Source organism: Branchiostoma floridae, chromosome 6 (genome assembly GCF_000003815.2).
Source record: "Branchiostoma floridae strain S238N-H82 chromosome 6, Bfl_VNyyK, whole genome shotgun sequence".
NCBI lineage: Eukaryota > Metazoa > Chordata > Leptocardii > Amphioxiformes > Branchiostomatidae > Branchiostoma > Branchiostoma floridae.
Genome location: NC_049984.1, coordinates 9,634,830 through 9,654,910, shown reverse-complemented (window position 1 = coordinate 9,654,910; position 20,081 = coordinate 9,634,830). Strand labels below are relative to the sequence as shown.

The 20,081-nt window shown below is 41.3% G+C and overlaps 4 protein-coding genes across 4 annotated transcripts; 3 read left to right on the top strand and 1 right to left on the bottom strand.

Annotated features, from left to right (window-relative positions):
• The first annotated feature begins 592 nt into the window (after positions 1-592).
• On the top strand, positions 593-7,165 carry LOC118418076. Its single transcript, XM_035823904.1, has 9 exons — positions 593-777; positions 977-1,196; positions 1,715-1,870; positions 2,189-2,327; positions 2,614-2,716; positions 3,098-3,193; positions 3,665-3,928; positions 4,716-4,812; positions 6,356-7,165. The coding sequence occupies exons 1-9, from the start codon at positions 593-595 to the stop codon at positions 6,596-6,598; spliced, it is 1,503 nt and encodes a 500-aa protein (XP_035679797.1). The 3' UTR covers positions 6,599-7,165.
• A 725-nt stretch (positions 7,166-7,890) lies between these two features.
• LOC118418488 (Ig-like V-type domain-containing protein FAM187A) lies at positions 7,891-12,473 on the top strand. Its single transcript, XM_035824436.1, has 5 exons — positions 7,891-8,752; positions 9,281-9,422; positions 9,958-10,186; positions 10,753-10,956; positions 12,078-12,473. Exons 1-5 carry the CDS (start codon positions 8,430-8,432, stop codon positions 12,464-12,466), a joined length of 1,287 nt encoding a protein of 428 aa, XP_035680329.1. The 5' UTR covers positions 7,891-8,429; the 3' UTR covers positions 12,467-12,473.
• A 1,519-nt stretch (positions 12,474-13,992) lies between these two features.
• LOC118418490 (arylacetamide deacetylase-like) lies at positions 13,993-18,036 on the top strand. Its single transcript, XM_035824442.1, has 5 exons — positions 13,993-14,178; positions 14,789-14,938; positions 15,317-15,542; positions 15,848-15,911; positions 17,272-18,036. Exons 1-5 carry the CDS (start codon positions 14,092-14,094, stop codon positions 18,008-18,010), a joined length of 1,266 nt encoding a protein of 421 aa, XP_035680335.1. The 5' UTR covers positions 13,993-14,091; the 3' UTR covers positions 18,011-18,036.
• A 363-nt stretch (positions 18,037-18,399) lies between these two features.
• On the bottom strand, positions 18,400-20,020 carry LOC118418529. The gene is made up of 4 exons (XM_035824511.1): positions 19,922-20,020; positions 19,589-19,654; positions 19,254-19,310; positions 18,400-19,027 (listed from the first exon to the last, which is right to left on the bottom strand). Exons 1-4 carry the CDS (start codon positions 19,922-19,924, stop codon positions 18,410-18,412), a joined length of 744 nt encoding a protein of 247 aa, XP_035680404.1. The 5' UTR covers positions 19,925-20,020; the 3' UTR covers positions 18,400-18,409.
• Positions 20,021-20,081: the final 61 nt, after the last annotated feature.

Here is a 20,081-nt window from a genome sequence, read left to right as displayed (position 1 = left end):
TATGCGGAAGCTTCCAATCAATGCAAAGGGGACATTTTATAAATTTTTTCTCAATAAATGTCCTCAATTAGTACTTTCTCCGAACCCTTTTTGTTTTTTATCTATTAAAAGATTTGATTGATTTTAATGAGGATACAAAGTTAAGTTGAGACGATGAAACCTAAAAATACCTAAATGCCAATGGTACAGTCTAGTCTAAGATGGCGTCTTCTGGAAACAAAACACGGAAGTGAGAAGAAGGTGGTGTGGATCTTTATCTTTCCGTCCGATAGATGTTGCTCATCGGCTGTCATGTTCTCTACTCATCATACTAACCCCCTTATCTTGCTGACTGACGCCTCTCACGTCCGAGATTTATCCGATAATCAGTCAATTCAGGTAAATCGATGAGTCACACACTGAAACCATGACGTCGGATATTGCACAACTTCTCGACATCATTTGTCTACATACATGATATATGGCGGGATCACAGAGCAACAACATTGTTGTATAGAAACACAATATAGCAGACATCGCCAAGAAGTGCTGAGAAGACTTGTCAGGTCAGTTTGGTGCAGCACAGACTTGTGAATCCGTCAACTGTTAAACCATGCAGAGTTCTGAAATGGCACTCATTGCAAGTAAACAGCTGCTCGAGGACTTGCTACAGGAATTACAGACGAACAACAAAGACTTGTCTGTACGAGAGGCTCGGGACAGTCTGAACAAGTCGTTCGGGCTGGACGGCTGTGGACCCGGGTTGAGTGCCGAGGAACAAAGACTACAGGCATCCAGGTAAACTACAGTAGTATGGTAATTAAATCTTGAAAGGGTTTAACCAAGGAGGTTATATTAAAAACAAAGCAGCAGACCCACTATTAGGGGAAGCTTTGCTTGTGCAGTTTCATCAATAATAGGTGTACTGAATGAAAACGCAACAAAGAAAATCTTATAAGAATGGGCCATCCGGTCAGTAGCTAAAAATGTGAAATAGATATATTAAAACCAAACAAACATGTCGCTTCCAACCTTTTCCTGCCAGGTGGCTGGCCTGGGCTCGCCAGAAGCATCAGCTCAAGGTTGTGACAGCAGCTGTCCCCCAGCTTGGAATTTCACCTGACCTGAGAACAGCAGAGCTGCACGATGTCAGGGTGTTCACCAAGCATGGTCCTGATGATGCTGTGTATGATTCCAATAAGGAATTCAGAGAGAAGGTAAGTTAAATGTAGGCACATTGGATAAGGGTTGGACTTAGCCTGAGCTTACATGAATTGCTAGATCAAGGAGGTTAGAATATTAACCTTCTTGGCTAGATAAATGAGAAGATGATGATTAGATCTAATTGTGTTTCCAAAACATGAACTTTATTGAGTACCACATGCATGTGTTGTCATGTAAAACTTCTGTTTCCCTAATGCTATTTCATCCGTTGATAATTTACTCCCTTAGGCCTACTGAGATCCCATTTCCTCAGTGGGGCCCAGCCAGGATGTTTACGAAAACGAAAGATAAAAGTTTTTATTATTAAGGAATACACAAATTATGCTCCTGACTAATTTTTTTTATTTTCTAATGTGTTTTGTTGCATTTCTTATCATATTTTCCATTTCCAATGCTACATCACCGGGCCCCAGGTTGGTATTTGTGACCTAGGCCTTACTAGTACAGTCCATAAATGTAGAAAACCACTTTTCACCTTTTTGATTTCCTGCTCCACATTTTGTTGTATCAGGTTGCTAGGGGCAACAGTTTCTTGGAGATCCCAGCTGGTCCTGACAGGGGCACCTACTGTGTGATCCATGCTCTGAAGAAGTTCACAGGAGGACTGGGCGATGATGACGACAAGGATAAGGGTGACAACCACACATGGAAGAAGTATTTCACTAAGGTAAGACGATGACTGTGGAAATTTCATCCAATTTGAAAATTGATCCAGCATAAAATAATCTGTCTTCCAACTCATCATAATACTACCTTTTGTGTGCTGTATAGGCCTGGTCATCATTCATACATAGCTATCTTATAATTGGATTTCTAATCTGTAAAATCTAGAAAGACATATTGGATTTATCAAACTCCAATCAAGTATCATTGTGGTAGCTCTTGGAGTATAGAAAATAGTACAAGGAAATATAACACACATCACTACTGAGGTAATTGTTGCTTATTGTAAAGAATGTTTTTTAACAAGACCCCATTCTGCTAGCCCTTAGAGGAGGCAACCACTGTAGTGGCCACAAGGAAGGCCAATGGAGAGGCTGCCCATCTGGGCGCTCGGCTGGTTGGAGGGAAGGTTGTCCTGTGTGGAGGCTCTAAAAATGTCCACATGCTGTTCACACAAAGGGGTAAGTTTAAAGTCAAACAACAGATCACTGATGACAGGTCTAGAACTAGGACTGGTCTAGAAACATGAATAATCTAAATAAAGAACATTTATAATCCAAAGGAAACATGTACATTCATGCTCAGCTGTGAATTATCTCAATTTGTCATTCATACTTTCTCTCTGTCTAAGAGAAATGCTTTTAAACTGTATGAGAAACTGTAATGGTAAATTGTTCTTATGGATCCAACAATGTCAATGGATATAAGGATATTAACATCTATTGTTACATACGTATGTTTTGGCAGGTCATATAGAGAAGTACAAGGAGAGCAGGTACCAAGTGGCTCGGGAGGTGTGCACAGCCATAATGGATCTGTTGGATGACATGTCAGACTTGCACAGACACAGGTATGTATACTATTGTCATGTTTGTAACCCATCCATACACATGTACAAATGTTCATGCTAAATTACATATTACTTGAACTATCTGCATGTCATTCATTTGACTGTGTAGAGTCATGATGACAATGCATATGTCATGGAAGTTCATCTGTGTTGATAGTAATCATTCCAACACAATAGTTCATCGACCACTGACACTTCAGGTTCCATAATGACCAATAACCAATCATGAGTTTACGTTCTAAAGTGATTGGTCATTATTGATCCCGGAGAAAATTTGATCCATGTATACCTTTGACTTTGTGTTGGAAGAAAGTTTAGCATTGTACTAAGAAAAGGCATAAGGTTGTCAGTTATGATTCCACTTTTGAATCTTGTCTGCAGGCTCCTGAGTTTCCTGGTACACACCGGTTACACAGCAGTGTTTGAGGTGTTACAGCCTCACCACCAGCATGTGGAGGACCTGTCATACCTGAAAAGGTCTGTACTGAACTTCATTTTAACAGATAGTCCTGACAAATCTAGTATAAAATTCCTTTGCAATCTCAGACCTTGATCCTACTGTATCTTTCCTGTGCTCTGATTGGCGAGGTCCATATTAGGCGAAGACCCAATCCTATATAAGGGCAAGATAAGACTATTCACTGTGCAGTTTGACGGACTCATCCGCACAGCCCGGACTCTGTCGAGGACGTCAACATAGGATAGAAGGAGTGGGATAAAGATAGAAGGAGTGGAATAGGGGATACGGGTATAGACATGTTAACACAATGTAGCGCAGTTTTTCTCTTTCGCCCACCCACCCACCCCCACAGTCTGGAGAATGTTATGCATCACATCTTCGCGCAACTCCAGGCAATCAGTGTGCAGAAAGAATAGGTAACAATTGATCCCAAGTTTTAGCAACAGTTACTCTTAAACTTGAAATTTCCACCGTTTGCTTTTTTCCAGATCAGAACTCAGGTTTATTGCATGGACCAGTACCGACTTGGAGCCCAGGAGTAACTCACAGCTCTGCAGCATGGCTCCACACATGGCAATAGAGATAGCAAGGACCATGGGGCTGCCCACCGTGCAATATGAACTGGTGCCTGCATCAGAGGTGGAGACTCATATGAAGCAAATCAGGCAGGGTTATGGGTATGAAGGGGAAGTCCTGTACTTCCTTGATGCTGATGGAGCAGTTATTGGCTTGCTGAAGAAGAAAACAATATGGTAAGTATTAGCCTGGGTACCATCCGGATAGTAGTTCGCTCCTATGTTCGCTTCTGCTATCCGTCTGGAGACGTGCACATTCAAACCGTCTGGTGCTAACGTCAGTTAATAAGCGAATCAAGGAATAGGTTCTAGAGCGCTCGTTCTATGACAACAGGTCCTCCCGCAGACGGAGAGCTTGTCCGGTGTTGGAACGCCTGTTCGGACGATCGCTTGGAACCATTCCATAATTCGCTCATATGTTGGGACCAATCAGCGCCTGCTTCCAGAATTTGGACGATTCCAGACGTTTAGATGGTCCGCGTTCCCTGAGACGGAAACACAGAGAAGCGACTGTATATAATGTATAATGAATGTCAGAGCTAGAAGCGACTGTATATAGTAAATAATGAACGCCAGAGCGAACTACTTTCCGGATGGTACCCAGGCTAGGTAAGTATAGTGTTGTTTGTAAAAAAAAACTTGAATAGTCCTGAAATCTATTAAAGGCACTGCTTCTATTAAAGACCTGTTTCTTCCAGATCACTTCAGTGTCACTGACGAAGGATAGTGGACTCTATCCGAAACGTCTGACCGTTTCCAAAACCATATCCAGTTGCTTGAGTAACTACTTTTTGGTGTATCTTATTACTTAGATGTCTAACCTACATCGACGTACACTGCTTCTTTGTTCATATACTCCTCCTGCTGCTGTTAACTTTCTTTATGCACATTTTAGGCAGCACTTTAGCCTTTAAAAAGACATGTTTTAATTATTATGAATTTTGATGATAATGTCTATTTTCAGGTACATTGTCATTCGAGCAATCAGGGAAAAAGTGCGCAATGCAGCTCAAGCCTACACAAAGAAGAGTGACTTTGACATCAACAGGTCAGACAAAAAGGTTAGTAAGATGAAATTCTCTGGGAGTTTGGGACTCTGCGTTTGTTGATGTGAAGGGTGCTAATAACAGGGTCTGGCATATAAATTATAATACATCTCTGATGTGTCAGCATTTCTTACTTTCAAAGACTACTTGTATTGTAAATTTATGTCATAAGGCCACACCAATTTAATTTGTTGGTTCTCGGATTTCCTGACCCATTTTTTTCCGATTTAGAAAAAAAAAAATTTGCCGCAAGAAAAATAATATAGGTTTAGCTATTTCAGACCTTTAAAAAAATCTCATTCCAGGGGCACATACTGATTCCGGTTCGGAATTTCAAATGACCAGATAGCCAAATAGTCCCTAGTAAGAATAAGACGCATCAGAGGTTGTCTGTATAGTTTTGGCTCTAGATTTTCCGGCTATCGCTTTAGCAATGTATAATCTTTTATACGTCTCCAAATGCTTGTTGTTCGTAGCGTTTTATGGTGTCGGAGATTTGATCGTGCGGCGAACACTTCCTGGTGTTAGTGCGTGCGATAGCGGTAAAGCGCGTCATCGCCTGATTACCCAGATTGTGCATTCTATGTGCGTTTTGGGTGTTATAGCGCCATCAGAGCTCGCAGAAAACGTATCGGATAACTTTTCTTCCTTTTTACTCAGTATACAGAAGAAGTCTTGACCTTTATTGCCATATTAGTCATTATCCCAGGAAAACTCATTTTTTTACCATGTAGCGTCCTGTAAAGAATGGCCCCAGATTAGCAATTTTGGGGTGAAAGGCTTATATTTTTTATGATTTTACCAAAAATAACATTTCTACAGAAAATGTCAAATGAGTTTGTCGGTTAGCGACAAGGCACCCTTTTCTATCGGAAACATTGAATTGTCCGGAAAACGATGTTTTGAGAAGCTTTTCTCAGAGACAGTCAAATCGGCCCCAAATCGTAAAGAAAACTCCGAACTGAGACCTTACTGCTGATAAACCAATCAGAGTGTTAATTCGTAGTCACATGATCAGAACAGTGGTATAAAATCAAAGGAAGAGATTCATTGGATAAATCATGCCATGAAAAGCTGAAAACTTGACTACTTACCTAAAATGTTTTTTTTGTGTGTTATATAAGTTCACCACAGACTTTTTTTTTCGACCAACCGCCCTAATATTTTTCTAAAAAAATCAGAGAACCGAGAAATTGAATTGGTGTGGCCGAATGTTGCAGTGATGATTAAGTACCCCTATTGTTTTTCCAAATTGGATGATATTGATTTAACATTTACATGAGCAAGAAAAATTGCAATTGTTAAGAAAGGTAATAATCTTCCTAATATGATAACAAATAAAAAATCTCTTTCTACATATCAATTTCTCAGTGGACTAGATTGATAGAATATGACTTGGACTGACAGGTACCTTTTGGCCATGCCTCAGGGGCAGAGTATAACGTATGTTAGATTGGCAAAAATTCATACATACAGCCAGGCGAATGGATATAACACGAATAAAACACCTACAGCAACAATCAATAAAACCTTCACACTTCTTGATCTCGTGCTTCAGCTAAGACAACGTATCGGTGAGATCCAGCAGTGGCTGGGGCTGGATGAGGACAGTGTGGCCACCTGGAGGGAGCTGGGGCACAAGTTCCTCCACTGGGTCATCAACAACCTCAGGACCAGGACTGTCACCATGGAGGAGGTGGCGGGGGTGTTCCCTGTGGTCTGGAACAGGTTTCTCTCAGACACAGGCCTGTCTGATCATGTGACCAGCCAGTGGGAGGAGCCAGAGGGGAGTGATGACTGATTGACAGTCCATTCTACTTTCAGATGAACTAGATTGGACAAAATGGGTCCGGATACAGTCAGATCCAGGTCGTTATTTTTACGTTTCCGGACTAGATATGGCCACATACGGGCGGATACAAATGGCATCTCATATCCACCCACAATGATGTGGTCGTATTCAGTCCGCAAATGGAAGAATAACGACCCGGATCTGACTGTATCCGGACCAATTTTGTCCAGAAAATTGTGTACATCATGTGCAAAGAGTCTAGGTGTTATGTAACCTGGCATCTACTTGCTGAAGGGCAACAACAAAACTGGCAGCTGTAATACAGATAGGTACCAGGCTATCATAGAGGCAGCTGGTCTTCTCAGATCATTACTCACTGTTCAGCTGCTATATATACCATGACCTCTTATTCACTCTAACTTCGTTGTCTTTGTAACTTATAACACATGTAAGATCAATTTTCAATGGAGTGCCTATAAGATTAGAAATGCCAAATCATTCTAAGATGTACAAATCTTTATATGTATGGGAATCAGTTTTTAAGTGCACATTGTACCATTATTTGTTTGTGATAGCATGTAGCTACATATAGAGGGTATATGTAGGCATGATCTTTGTTTACTTATCTTGACTTCTTCTTGTGTAAAAGGATTTCTTGCAATACATCTGCATGCTACAACAACAGTCTCAAGACAAGTATTTTCTTCACCAAAAATGCTTCACCAGAACATTTTGTGTGTGTTTGAGTTTGAAGAAACCTTCAATGGTGTACTGAATAAAAATTCAACAGTGTACGAAATAAATCTATCTTATCTTGTCATATCATATCAGAGAACCTACCAGTACACTGCCTTTTACAACGTTTTCTAACTATTGCCATTAGGCCACAGCAATCAAATTTTATGGATGACATCAGCGCGCGCATTATTTTTCGCCTGATTTCAGAAGAAAAAAAATTTTTTTCTTCTGCAGGGATGGTCAACATGACAATAAAGTACCAAAATTAACAAATACATTGTGTTGTAGCCTAATAGTTGTACTTGTAGAAGTGACACTTGCGAGGTACCCAGGACTGTAGTTGTAGAAATGAAACTTATTGGATACATGTAGTTGTAAAAGTGACACCAATATGGAAGTGGCTATGAGTGTGGTTACCAACTTTGTTGGTGATGCCAGTCTACCACACTAGTGTCACTTTTACCACATCAGTACATGTCTTAAATACTGTAATGAATGCCTTGTTGGCTCTGATACCATGTTTTGTCCCTTTAATTCTTTTTACAACAGTCATCACCCATTTTCTCGCCCTATCGCACTATTTTTGCAGTCTGCAGGGGATGTCATCCATAAAATTTACTTACTGTGGCCTTATAATGCTTGAAGGATTTCTTAATATCAATATTGAATTGAAAAGCAATGTACTAAATGAAATCTGTACTCAAATTGTATATGACAATGTCATTAGATCACATTGTGTACATGTCCAGATCAGTTATCGTAAATTAATTAACTGACAAACCATTAAATTATGCTGTTGCCCAGAAAGTCTTCACTCAAGAAAAGGGACGAAGTTCCCATCATAATACTGCGCCAAGGTTATAGAATACACTATTATTTAGCCAAATTTGCTCATGCCGTGTGATATCACGTGTGAAAATTGACAGAAGCTAGCGTTGCAGCGTTCCGTGTCCGGCCGGATAATGACACTTTATATAATAATGCGTTTCCTGGGAACGCCCGGCGCGAAAACAAACTTGGTGTTCTAGAACGATAATTCACAATAGTTCAATACCAGTACCGAACAGTGCCCTTAGTAACAACAGTGTGTTGTTGTAACACCATGATTTTAGCAGACGTGAGCTATAGTATGGCTGCTGCAAGGGTTTTGTCTTTGTTCTCAATACTGATTCCCATCTACATGTCGTCCGCCGTACTTTCCGCTTCTCTGGCGAACTTGACGTCATCGGACAACTCTTCATCCAATCAGCCATATGATACACAGCTGATCTCCCCAGATGCGTGGAGTTCGCGAAGGAATAGAGCTGCTGTAACTAATCGTGAAATCGTGCTTGGTAGGAGAAATCGCCGTGCAGCCGATTATTGCCCAGTGATTGTGGAGAAGGAGTTCTATGTCACCCAACTTCTGCATCTTCGCTGTCTGTGGTAAGTAGTATATAGTGACTGCGGGGTCCTTTTTTTCAAGTCAATGTGACATTAGCCCAAAGTTGCGAGCATCTTCGCGCAAACGAGCTACCCACCCTTTCAATTGATATGTAAAACATTGTGGGGTATTTGTGCCTTGTGGTCGTCTTTTTGCTAATAGATCATATGCTTCATGCGTCATCCAATAGCGTCAATGTGAAATGCATTTTACTAGCCAATGTCCTCACTATGAGGTTGAAGAAACAGATTATTTCAAACATTCGCTACAATTTCACCGAGCTGTTACAATCTAGGACATCACTAAAAGAATACGTTTTTACTTGAATCACAAAACCCACCCATTTTGCATTGTAGGGGAAGAAGTCAAATCCAATAATAGATGCACCTTCAGTTGATTAATCATTAGTGTTAAGTATTATTTCGTTTTCCCTTGAGAATATTGCTCATGGAATTAGTCCTCGGGCATGATTTTGCATGTAAATAACTATAATGTTCACATGTTAAAAGAATTTCTGTCTGAATCCTCAGCCAACCCATAAATATAAGACATAGGCTCCTAAGCTGGACCGTGGTCCCGCGGGATGGGCAGGGGGAGAAGCCGGTCTTGTTTGACGAGGAGGACAGGCTCGAACTGGGGACGGAGTTTGACATGACAATCCGGCATGCTCAGGTGGGCAGAGAGAGAACACAACCTGTTCTGGTCTTTTTTAAGAACATCCTTTGCATCGTTACAGCATTGTTATCTGTAATACGAACGCGGCTAAGGCCTACGTTACATTTTGAAACCGGGGCCCGGCCAGACAGCTTTCGAGAACACAATGTATGATATAAAGACACCAAACTACACAAGACGTAAAGATAATAGTCATGGGCATTATTTGTGTATATTTTGACGTATACATTTTCGTTTCCACAAATAGCCCGGCTGGGCCCCGGTTTGGAAATGTGATGTTGATAAGCATTTAGTGTACTTCGCGAAGTTCGTAGCAGTCGTGAGCCATATACTGGAATATACAGGAGACAACGTTACCCGTCCGGAAACCCGATTTTCCGTTGCCTAGAGCAGAGATCGATGTCTTACGACTGTTTAGACTTCATTTACATTACCGCTAGTACTTAAAAGTTCAGTGTGTAAGCAGCTTCAAGCATGTCTTAGTTTTGAAAAAAAAAACAGGCTTAGCTTATAGTTGATATTTTTTGTGCAGGTAACCGACAGCGGCATATACTACTGCAGAGACACATCTAGAGAGAGACTTCTAGTTTCTTACGATTTGACGGTCAAACCGGCTAAGTCTGGTGTCAGGCTAAGTCTGGTGGCTCTCAGTGAGAACCCCCTGCCGAACAGAACAGCGGCAGAGATGACGATGTTTAGCTTATGGTCGCCATGGGGACAGTGTAACAGGTGTGGCGGGTCCGGAGAACGCGCCAGGATTGGTACGTACACGTCACGTGTTAGGCCTACGTCACACATCCTACCCGGGGCCCGGCCGGGCAGATTGCGGAAACGAAAAATTTAAGTTTATGCCAATAAATATGCATAAGGCATGCTGTTGAATTATCTGTGGTCCGTTTGTGTCTTTGTTGTCTTTTATGCCGCACATTTCGTTCCCCCGAACTGCCCGGCCCGGCCCCTTTGTGGAAATGTGACTTTAGCCTTACTATATTGCTTTCCGAGGGATATAACTGGCTCATTATCAAGGAGGTAGTAAAGATTGTAGATATATATATATACCTGTCAGTAGTCTTCAGAAACACAAAATGCTATATGTAAGAAGATTTATGGCATTTCCAAAATAATCAGACCCCTCCTTTAGTTAGACCAAGGAGGTTAAAAATCCGTTTTTTAACCTCCTTGGTTAGACGCGCTTGTTTTGTTTACAAATATCTATTCAAACGACAAAAGGATGGAAAAATCTACTTTGTGAAATATAACTGTGTCTAGTGTATAAGTGACATTATCTAATTCCAAGAGCTATAACGGATTGTTTTAATTTCAACAGGGATTTGTCACGTCGAGAGCGAAAACTTTCCCGAGCACTTAGGCACGCGCAAAGTCTTCGCCTGTGACTCCGAGAACCTTCCCTCTTTCGCTCGAGAGGTATTTGGCGAAGAAATCCGCCGTCCTGGACACACGATACCCTTCTACGAAATCCGCCGCCCTGATGAGAGGAGGGTAGAGTTCTGTACCGAGCCCTGCCCGATAGGTGAGTCATCTTGTACCTTGCCATTCTGGTAGAAGGTCAAAGAAGAATTGACTTTCTTTTTGGTACTGACCTTGGTGCTGAACTCGCAAGAAATTGGACATTGTGGAACATTTGGCCTTTCCAAACCTAACAGAAAACCTAACATAGAATGATATTGCACCCAAGGGAATTCAACGATTTTTGCAACACAATACACCTTACATGCCAATCAGGTACTTGAATTTCATGATGTCTGGGCTGGGACAGTATACACATTTCCATCAACCCTTTTTCCAAAACCTTACACAGTCCTAAGGGACACACGCCATCCTGACACAAGAGGGACGCCGAGTCTTCAAGCAAACCTTACATAACGGCATTAGCACAGCTACAGGTGGCCATTCTTAACAAGACACACGCAACCAAGTTTTTCCACCAAACCTTACCGGGACCACTTCCGTAATGTAAGATTTGGTAGAAAAATTGGCAGCTCGAGATAGTGGACAGGCAACGGGACCCAGCAGGACCTGGTCCTAATTGACCACTTCCGTAATGTAAGGTTTGGTGGAAAAATTGGCAGCCTGAACTGAATGACACTGGGCAACGAGCTTCCGTTATGTTATGTTTGTCGGAAACTTGTCAGTCCGAATTCATGTAAGGTTTGCCAGACAGTACTCTGCACTGAAATTCCCAAGGGAGACATGAATGAACCCCTGGTGTAGATTTTATTCCTAGCCACTGCAGTTAGACGGTTATGAAAACACAATGATGTATTTAAATCTATACCCCGTTTTGTTTTGTAAGTTTTTTTTTGTAAGGTCTTGAAGTGCTCCATGTTTCAGAATGTCCAATATCTCGCCACTACTGTGAACCGACATCACGTGTAACAATAGAATATTGAATAAAACAACGTTTCTGCGACCGTTTGTCACCTTCTTCAAGACAATTCTGACTGGTTCACATTGTACTGCAGCACAGGTGTCGCTGCTCACAGTTCAGATGCGGTCACAAACATTCAGTACTAGTGACGTACCAACCCGATGAAACTTTTCACGGAAATGTGTTTGATACTTTGCTTTCACAAAATATTGATGGAAGGAAGTCTATATTTAAAGTGCTGTATTTTTATTTCTCGCTGTTAGACCAGAGCCTTGCTGTAACCGACTCCAGTGGCCGTATAGTGGAGTCAGTGCTGAATCTAGGAAGAGGAAACTTGAATCGCCCCACGCTTCCCACTATCACCAGTAAGAAAAGCATTTTCGGGAAGACAGGGGAAAACATTACACTATCGTGTCCCGGGGAAGGTATGGACAGCCCGGTCAGCTGGAAGAACGGGAGCGCGGTCCTCACAGAGACGGAGCTAAAGAGGACTACCAAGGGAAGAGTCTTTGTAGACATTGTGAACTCCCTCCACATACATGACCTTCAGAAACAGGACGGGACTATTTATACCTGTTGGATCAAGAATCGTCGCGTGGGCTCGATCAAGGTCTTTGTAAGAGAAGCGATAGCATTAGACGGATTTACTTGAAGTACGGAAGTACCAACTATTTGGGTCTGGGGTTTGTTGCTTTATTAGGTTTGTTCATGACCTTAGTGACCATTAAGAAAAGTAGGAACAAATCGTTTCGGTAGTACGTTATGTGATAGAAAAAAAACTTACAATTTGGCCGTGTGGTTTGTTGTTGCCCTCTGTCAATTTATGAAATGAAATGAAATAAAATGAAATGTCCTGACGATACAAGCTTAGATATGTATAAAATTCAACACTTATGTTAAACAGAATCAGGCGATAATAACTGCCATTCACTCTCTTAATAATAAGGAACGCTGGGTGCCTGTTACTAAAACAAATATCTTTTAAAATGTCAAATAGTGTTTCATCAGCAATTAAGTATAGTCGTTTGGTCGACCTACTGTACACTTTCATGCTTTTATTTACTTTTTTTTAGAAATTGAAAAGTTTCAGACCTTTTCATCTTATTGGAAAGGGAGGTTTAGAATTGATGTGGATTGCTGTGCCAACGTCGAAGTACTACTTGTACAGCAAATACAAGATTCAGTCATAGAGATTATGAAATGACTGCATGACGTGAACTGTGCACCTATCTATCTAAAACTATAGTTGAACACTTACGTGTGAACACATAATATACTCTTAATATAAAGGCTTTTTTCAATGACGTTTTCAAAAATGGCGTTCAAACGCTCTGTTATCCTATTAACAATAGTTAGGGTTAGTGTGTGATTTATTTATGTATTATCATATAGCCAGGCGCCGCGGACCAATCAGAAGGCCCCGTTCGACGTTGGTTGTGACGCCATAACACATAGATTCCGGCCAGGCCGGTGTGTATCGCTCTTCTGATTGGTCAGAATGAATCGACACCGGCACCAGTGTCGATGCAAATCGACACCGGTGCCGGTGTCGATTCATTTTGATCAATCAGAAGGAGCGATACACACAAGAAAGTAAGAAATATGCCGGCATTGGTCAATCAAAAGGAGCGAAACATATGCCAGAGCAGAGTGAATAAGTACAGAATGCAAGGGGGAATGGCTCCTTCTATTAACATTGATAATGAGTTTTTTTGTTTTGTTATAAAAAGCCATAGACTGCAATTTTCTGTGGAAATTCTGGTTTCAAATGCAATCCGTAATCTTCTTACAAATGTAACGTTATGTACAAATGTGAATTTTCAGAAATTCGACAAAGGAATTCACACGTATAGTACAAGGGACCTATGCGTCATACAGGAGTTTGCAAGTTTGGGTAGGCTATATGATAATATCGTTAATGACCCGCCTGTTCCTCGGTGTACATGGTGTCATAACGCCTAGTCCTTTGCTATAACCACCGAATAAAACCACCGATGTGAGCGAAGCGAACGAGGTGGTTTTATTCGGTGGTTATAGCAAAGGACCAGGTGTTATGACACCATATACACCTCGGGGCGGGTCATTAACCCTTAATTGCCAAACAATATATCACACTAGTGCACACATCACCCAATGCTAGTTATATGGGACTGCTAGTTATACTGAACTTTGACCTGTGTTTACTGATTGTGTAATAAACAACAACACATTATACAATCAGTAAACACAGGTCAAAGTTCAGTTCGCGTACTTCACCAGAGTCCCCAGCAGTGAACGATGCATGTGCCAGTCATGTCTCGTGTGCGCTCAGTGGTGGTTTTGCTGGTCGGAAGCTCGTTTGGAGGCCTAGTGATGGCATGGAAGGTATGGGGTCCTTGACGTCAAACGATATAAAACCTATGATATGTACGTGTACGCCAACCATGTGCAACGGATTTGATTGTAATTTAGTTTTTCGTTACAATTATGCGTGACTGTTTTAAGTATAACATAGCTTTGTAAATCATGTAACTACCTGTCTGAATAAGTCAGGAACTTTCTTATTTTGTCAGTCACAATTTTTCCTTGAAATAATGTGCCACATTTGAACATAGAATAGAGCTGCTGACCAGTTAAATTGGGTCACGCTGTTACTTATTGCTAAGAGCTTTACATAAAGTCTGTTTGCATAGCTTGATATGTGTACGTTGCATCACCAGGGCATGCAAAGCTTTATAACAGAACAATATCACGTCAACAATTCGTGTTTTTTTCGTCGATTGTTCTTCATAGTAAACATCGTGTATAAGATGACTTTGAAACCTTCCTTTGTCGTTTGATTTCTCCCGAAAGTAAGCCGCCCCCCTCCAACACAGGCGATGCTCCTGGTCTGTACGTAGGTCGTGAGAGCAGAAATGTATGATAAAGATATTTTGCATTATTAATGGTTACATTGTATCAGTACTAGCATTGATCGGCCTGATATTTCCCTCAGCTTGGAGTTGTCCTGCAGATGTTAGGGCTGACTCTATCAGCTGTGACGTTGTGTCTGTGCTACCTGTGCTACTCCCCCGCACCGCAAGGTGTCACAGAGCCGTGGAAGACGACCGTCATCATGTCCTTCATGCGGTTTGCCGGTATAGTGGTGAGTACGTTGCTTGTTATAAAGAAAATATGACTAGCATTTCACCATATGTATCAAAAGGGACTACAATTATTTTGCCTTTGCAAAATGATATCACACACAGTATACATACATCACTCTGTTATTACTAACTTGTACACAACAACTCGTCATTTAGTACTACATTGTAGGTAGGTTCTTTTAAATTTGTCGGAGAAAATCCAAATGGTGTTAGATGTTATAAATGTTACTTATGTACCAATGGCACCGAAATAAACGTGTCACTTCGTTCATATAGTTAACATGAATTCCATTTAACGATTCATTTATTCACTAGCCGATTATGTCTCTAATTCATTCAATTATCACTTGATTAAGATTCATTATCCACACATGCAGGTTCGTGGTTACAAAACCCTCGGGTTCGGAGAGAGTCTAGATATCGTTAGGGCGACGTTTGGGAATATGAAAGTCCCATGTCCAGCTGAGGACCCCCGCCTGACTATCCAGGACATGACGTTCGGTGACGTCAAGGTAAAACTATATCGCCCCAAGGCCAGACACGGTGAACAGTTGGCAGGTGTGCTGTACTTCCACGGCGGAGGGTGGGCCTTCGGTTCGGTCGGTAAGAATCATTGTCTGCGCAGTTGTTGCCTGTTATTTGCTTTGTCACTGATTTGATGTAGTTAAGAAAACACTATACCCAGATGGATATGTACATATACATCCCACGTAGTAAGCCGCATATTCCTTTTAACGCGGTTTATAGGTACCCTTAACAGCCAGAAAATATCACAAACCATCAAACACATTACCTGTCTTTTTGGCAGTAGTTGGTAACGTTATTTTTTATAGGGATGCAAATGGTTATCGGAGTATCAAAGCAGTATGCTTTATGCATAGTGACATGTCATATGAACTCTGTTGCAGATCAATATGACCCATTTAACCGGTACATTGCGATCAACACCGGCGCAGTTGTTGTCTGTGTAGAGTAAGTATATGTCTGCTTCAAAGCATAATCTGTCAAGTTCTATCAGTGCTTTGTGTTCCGTCATTACCTCCATGAAATGTCATGGAGGTTATATTTTACCCCGCGTTTGTGCGTCTGTGTGTTTGTGTGTGTGTAAACAAGATAACTCAAGAACGGCTGGGTGGATTGGTTTCATACTTGGTGTGTTGGTAGTGTGTGACGAAAGCTGGAAATGATTGGATTTTGGGCCCCCTAGCAACTCCCCTTGGTGCTGCAGCGCAACTTCCGGTTTTGCTATCTCGGTGTTCTGAACATGCTATGGTCACGATTTTTAAGTGTTAGATAGCTCTTGTGTTCAGGAAGAAATGACATAAGTTTGGGCCCCCTAGCGTCTAGTTTGGGGATAGCAGGGGCATTTTTGTCAAAAACTTCTGACGAGGATAACTCAAGAAGGGAACAACGGATTTTCATGATTTTTGGTATGTAGGTACCTTAGACAATGTTGTACAAGATAAGATACTAATTATGCAAATCAGGAATACATTTGCATAATTAATGAGAATATTCTATCATAGCAGTTTTTTCAATGTATCTCTTGTCACTGACGTGATATGGTTGTGACATTTAAAGTGGAAGATAGCTTTTAGCGACATAAAAATGTGGGGCAAGTTTCAGTCCCCTGACATTTAATTGTGGAACTGCAGGGGCGTTTTTGTCAAGACACTCCAAAGCGGATAACTGCAGAAAGGAACGACGGATTGCCTGCATTTTAGGCATGCAGGTAGCTTAGGCAAAGATGTTCACAATGATATGCATGCTATGCAAATGAGGACTTAACTTGCATAATTAATGAGGAAATTGTATAGTTCCATTGTTTTCAATAACTGGACCTCAAAACACATGTTAATTATCATGATAGGTGGAATATAAGCAGATACCAAATATGGTAATGAGGAACTTATTTGCATAATTTATGTAAAAATTCAAAACCGCTTTATGATCAATAATGGGAATTTTATAATTGTGACATGTGTACGTTAGTCAATGATGAACAACACCATGCATGAATTATGTTGATGTGTTGGTCAATTGCCTGAAATTTATGAAAGCTCTAAATTTTCATGGAGGTATGAGGTCGCCGAACTCTAGTTTTATTTACAATTGCAAGCACATCTTATATCGTGTTTAATGTTATTTCAGGATGCCGATGCTTACTCACAACAACTATTTCCAATCTTTACCATCATCATATCTTGCCGCTCCAACTCCCAATGCTCCAATCTATACCAACCGACAAATATTCTGTTTTATGCTTAGTATCACCTGCAAGTATACATACATGTAACTGGTTGTACATTATGTTTTGTTTCTATTTTTAAAGCTATCGACTTGCTCCAGAGTACAAATTTCCAACACCCCTCGAAGACTGCCTCCACGCCACAGAATATTTCCTAGAACACTCTGAATACTACAATGTTGACTCTTCCCGAATCGGTGTCCTCGGCGATAGTTCAGGGGGTAACCTGGCCGCTGCCGTCGCATTAAAACTCAATCGTCCAGAGAAAAACCTTCCGCCATTAAAGTTTCAATCTCTGCTATACCCAGCACTTCAGGCCTTAGACTTCCGAACGGACTCGTACAAACGTGGAAACAGCATGGACATCTTAACCATTGACATGATGACTTTTTATTGGTGTATCTACCTAACTGGTAGCCATGCCCGGCACCCGGACTTTTCCAGTAACAACCACGTTCCACCCGAGTTGAGAAAACGTCTTTACTCTGTGGGTACTGTCAGATCAAAGGACAATAACCCGGTCATGAATTTGCCTGATGATATGAAGGACATCGTGAATCCGTATTTTGCCCCACTGGTAGCTGATGATGCCGACCTAAGGGGTCTTCCCCCAGCATACATCCTAACCTGTGGGTTTGACGTGTTGGGGGATGACGGGATAATGTATGCCAAGCGGTTACAAACTGTGGGCGTTCCTGTTGTTCATGACCACCTGGAGAGTGCTTTTCATGGCATTGCCGTCATGGGTTTCAAACCGTTCTCTTACAGTTTGGGGCGGGAATCCTTGAAAAGGGTAGTTGACATTCTTCGAGAAAATCTGTAGGGATGCACCACCCAGCTGATGATGTGATGTACGGTACATTGTACCACAACGCATCTTCATAATAAAGGTGGTTTTGAGAGTTTTCCACCTGGTCTCTGTCTTTGACCATAAAGTCCCGTCATAGGATTTTTTACATTTGTACGACATAGGCAATACATATCCAAATAATCCAACAACTACAAGTTCATGTCAATCATCAACTAGACATTTAATGATACCCACCATACATAGCATCGCGTATGCTACGGAGAATACAAAAAATTGTTACTGCTTATAAGGTGGAACTATTGACACATTTTTTGGTGATACATGAGATTTTTTTAATCAAATCAGCATCTAACAAGTATCCCCATATCGTATCACAGAGACCCAAACTTATAACTAGTTTCTAACTTTGGGCTAAAGAGAAACCACCAGTGTACTTCCTTGAAACTTCACTTTTACAGCAGGGTCTGGGCTAACATGGGTCTGACCCTGTTCCTGTTCATAGTACATGTATCCCCAATTCTCATTGTGTTGGTCATGCATGTCTGCTGAATCGTTTGACGCTTTGTGTTGAGAAAAAGAAGTTCTTCTGACCTCTCTATCGTCCAAAATAGAAGGTTCGTCTGTCAAATATACATAGGATGCCGACACTAAGCTACTATCGTCAGGGCAGCCCAAGTTGTGCGATATCTCACAACCTGTTTGCTGATTTTTACATTCATCAATGGTCTTTGGTAAGTCCATTTCGTCATCAGTGTTGCCGTGCACCGTACGCGTGGTGCTTCCCAACAGGGGCTGTTCGTCCAAGGTAGGCATATTGGCTGATGCAATAAACTTGGGAGATACGTTTGCGGTGTCAAGGCTTCTTACAATGTTTGCATCATGCTTTGTTGAAACGCCATTTTCGGACGTATTTGCTGCGTCGCCGTCCTGTAAGTCAGTCAGTGAGTTTTGGCGGGAAAACCGGGCCTTGAGGAGGGATCCCTTGCTACATTCCGTCAGCTCGCGTGTTGTTGTGGAGTTTCGTCTGGCCTAAAGATTGTAAAATGCAGTAATCAATATTTCTTCATTATGTCTTCAGCAACGCTTCATGTTAGAGTGCACAGTATATGCACATAATAAAGACATAATCTACCAATGTGGCTATGTGACAGAACGGCAAAAATCAGTTAGTGTATGCACTTGATATAATTATCATGGCAGTCATTACGTATGTTCAACACCATGACTGACTTGAAGAAGACAGATATCAACTCACTCTTTTGTCATTCTCGACATTTTGGAACATTTCCTTTGCAAGCCGCTTCTGCTCTTCCTGGGAAGGTTAAAAGAACAGTCAGATTAAGTAAACAGTTACCTTTTTTATCAGGCTCTAAGAGCTTGTAATTTGATTTTTCTAAAACTGAGATGAGCACTCAACAGCACCTCTCATAGACACTGCATGGGAGGCTACAGATCTAAGCAGTCTTGATTACAACATATGTAAGAAAAAAGATATAAAATTGATAAAAGTAGAGTCACGTTTTATCATATCTTTCCGACAGCCGGTAGGTGTACCAAATTGAGACAATGGCACAGAGAAAATGGCCCTACCGTCCAGCAATCATGGAAGTCCAGACAGAACCGCTCCCATAACTCGAAGAATGTCGAAGGGTCGTCCTAAAGAAATGACAGATATTTGTAGTGAGCCAACATTGATGACTTAGACAATCAATAAAAATGTTTGTGATCAAAAAGAATCAAAAACGCATTGCCTTTGGTACCTGTATGCAAAATTGTCATTCTTTGTATGCAATAAGCCAACTGAGCCATGACGACGAGTACGAACCTTGTTATCTCAAGGAATGATATGAATGATCTGTCAGGACTTCAGATCATGGTCAGTCTATACAACGTATGGTTTCAACTATTTTCGGTAGTTCTCACCATGTCCGGTTCCTTGCAGTCGAAATAGACAAGCAGTTCCTTGTACGTGTCTTCAACTTCGGCCAGCTTCCTTACTTCTCGTTTCAGTGTAAGTTCGGCTGTAATCGTCACCACAAATAAGGATTACAATTCATGGTCACTAACTTGGACTCTGGCATGA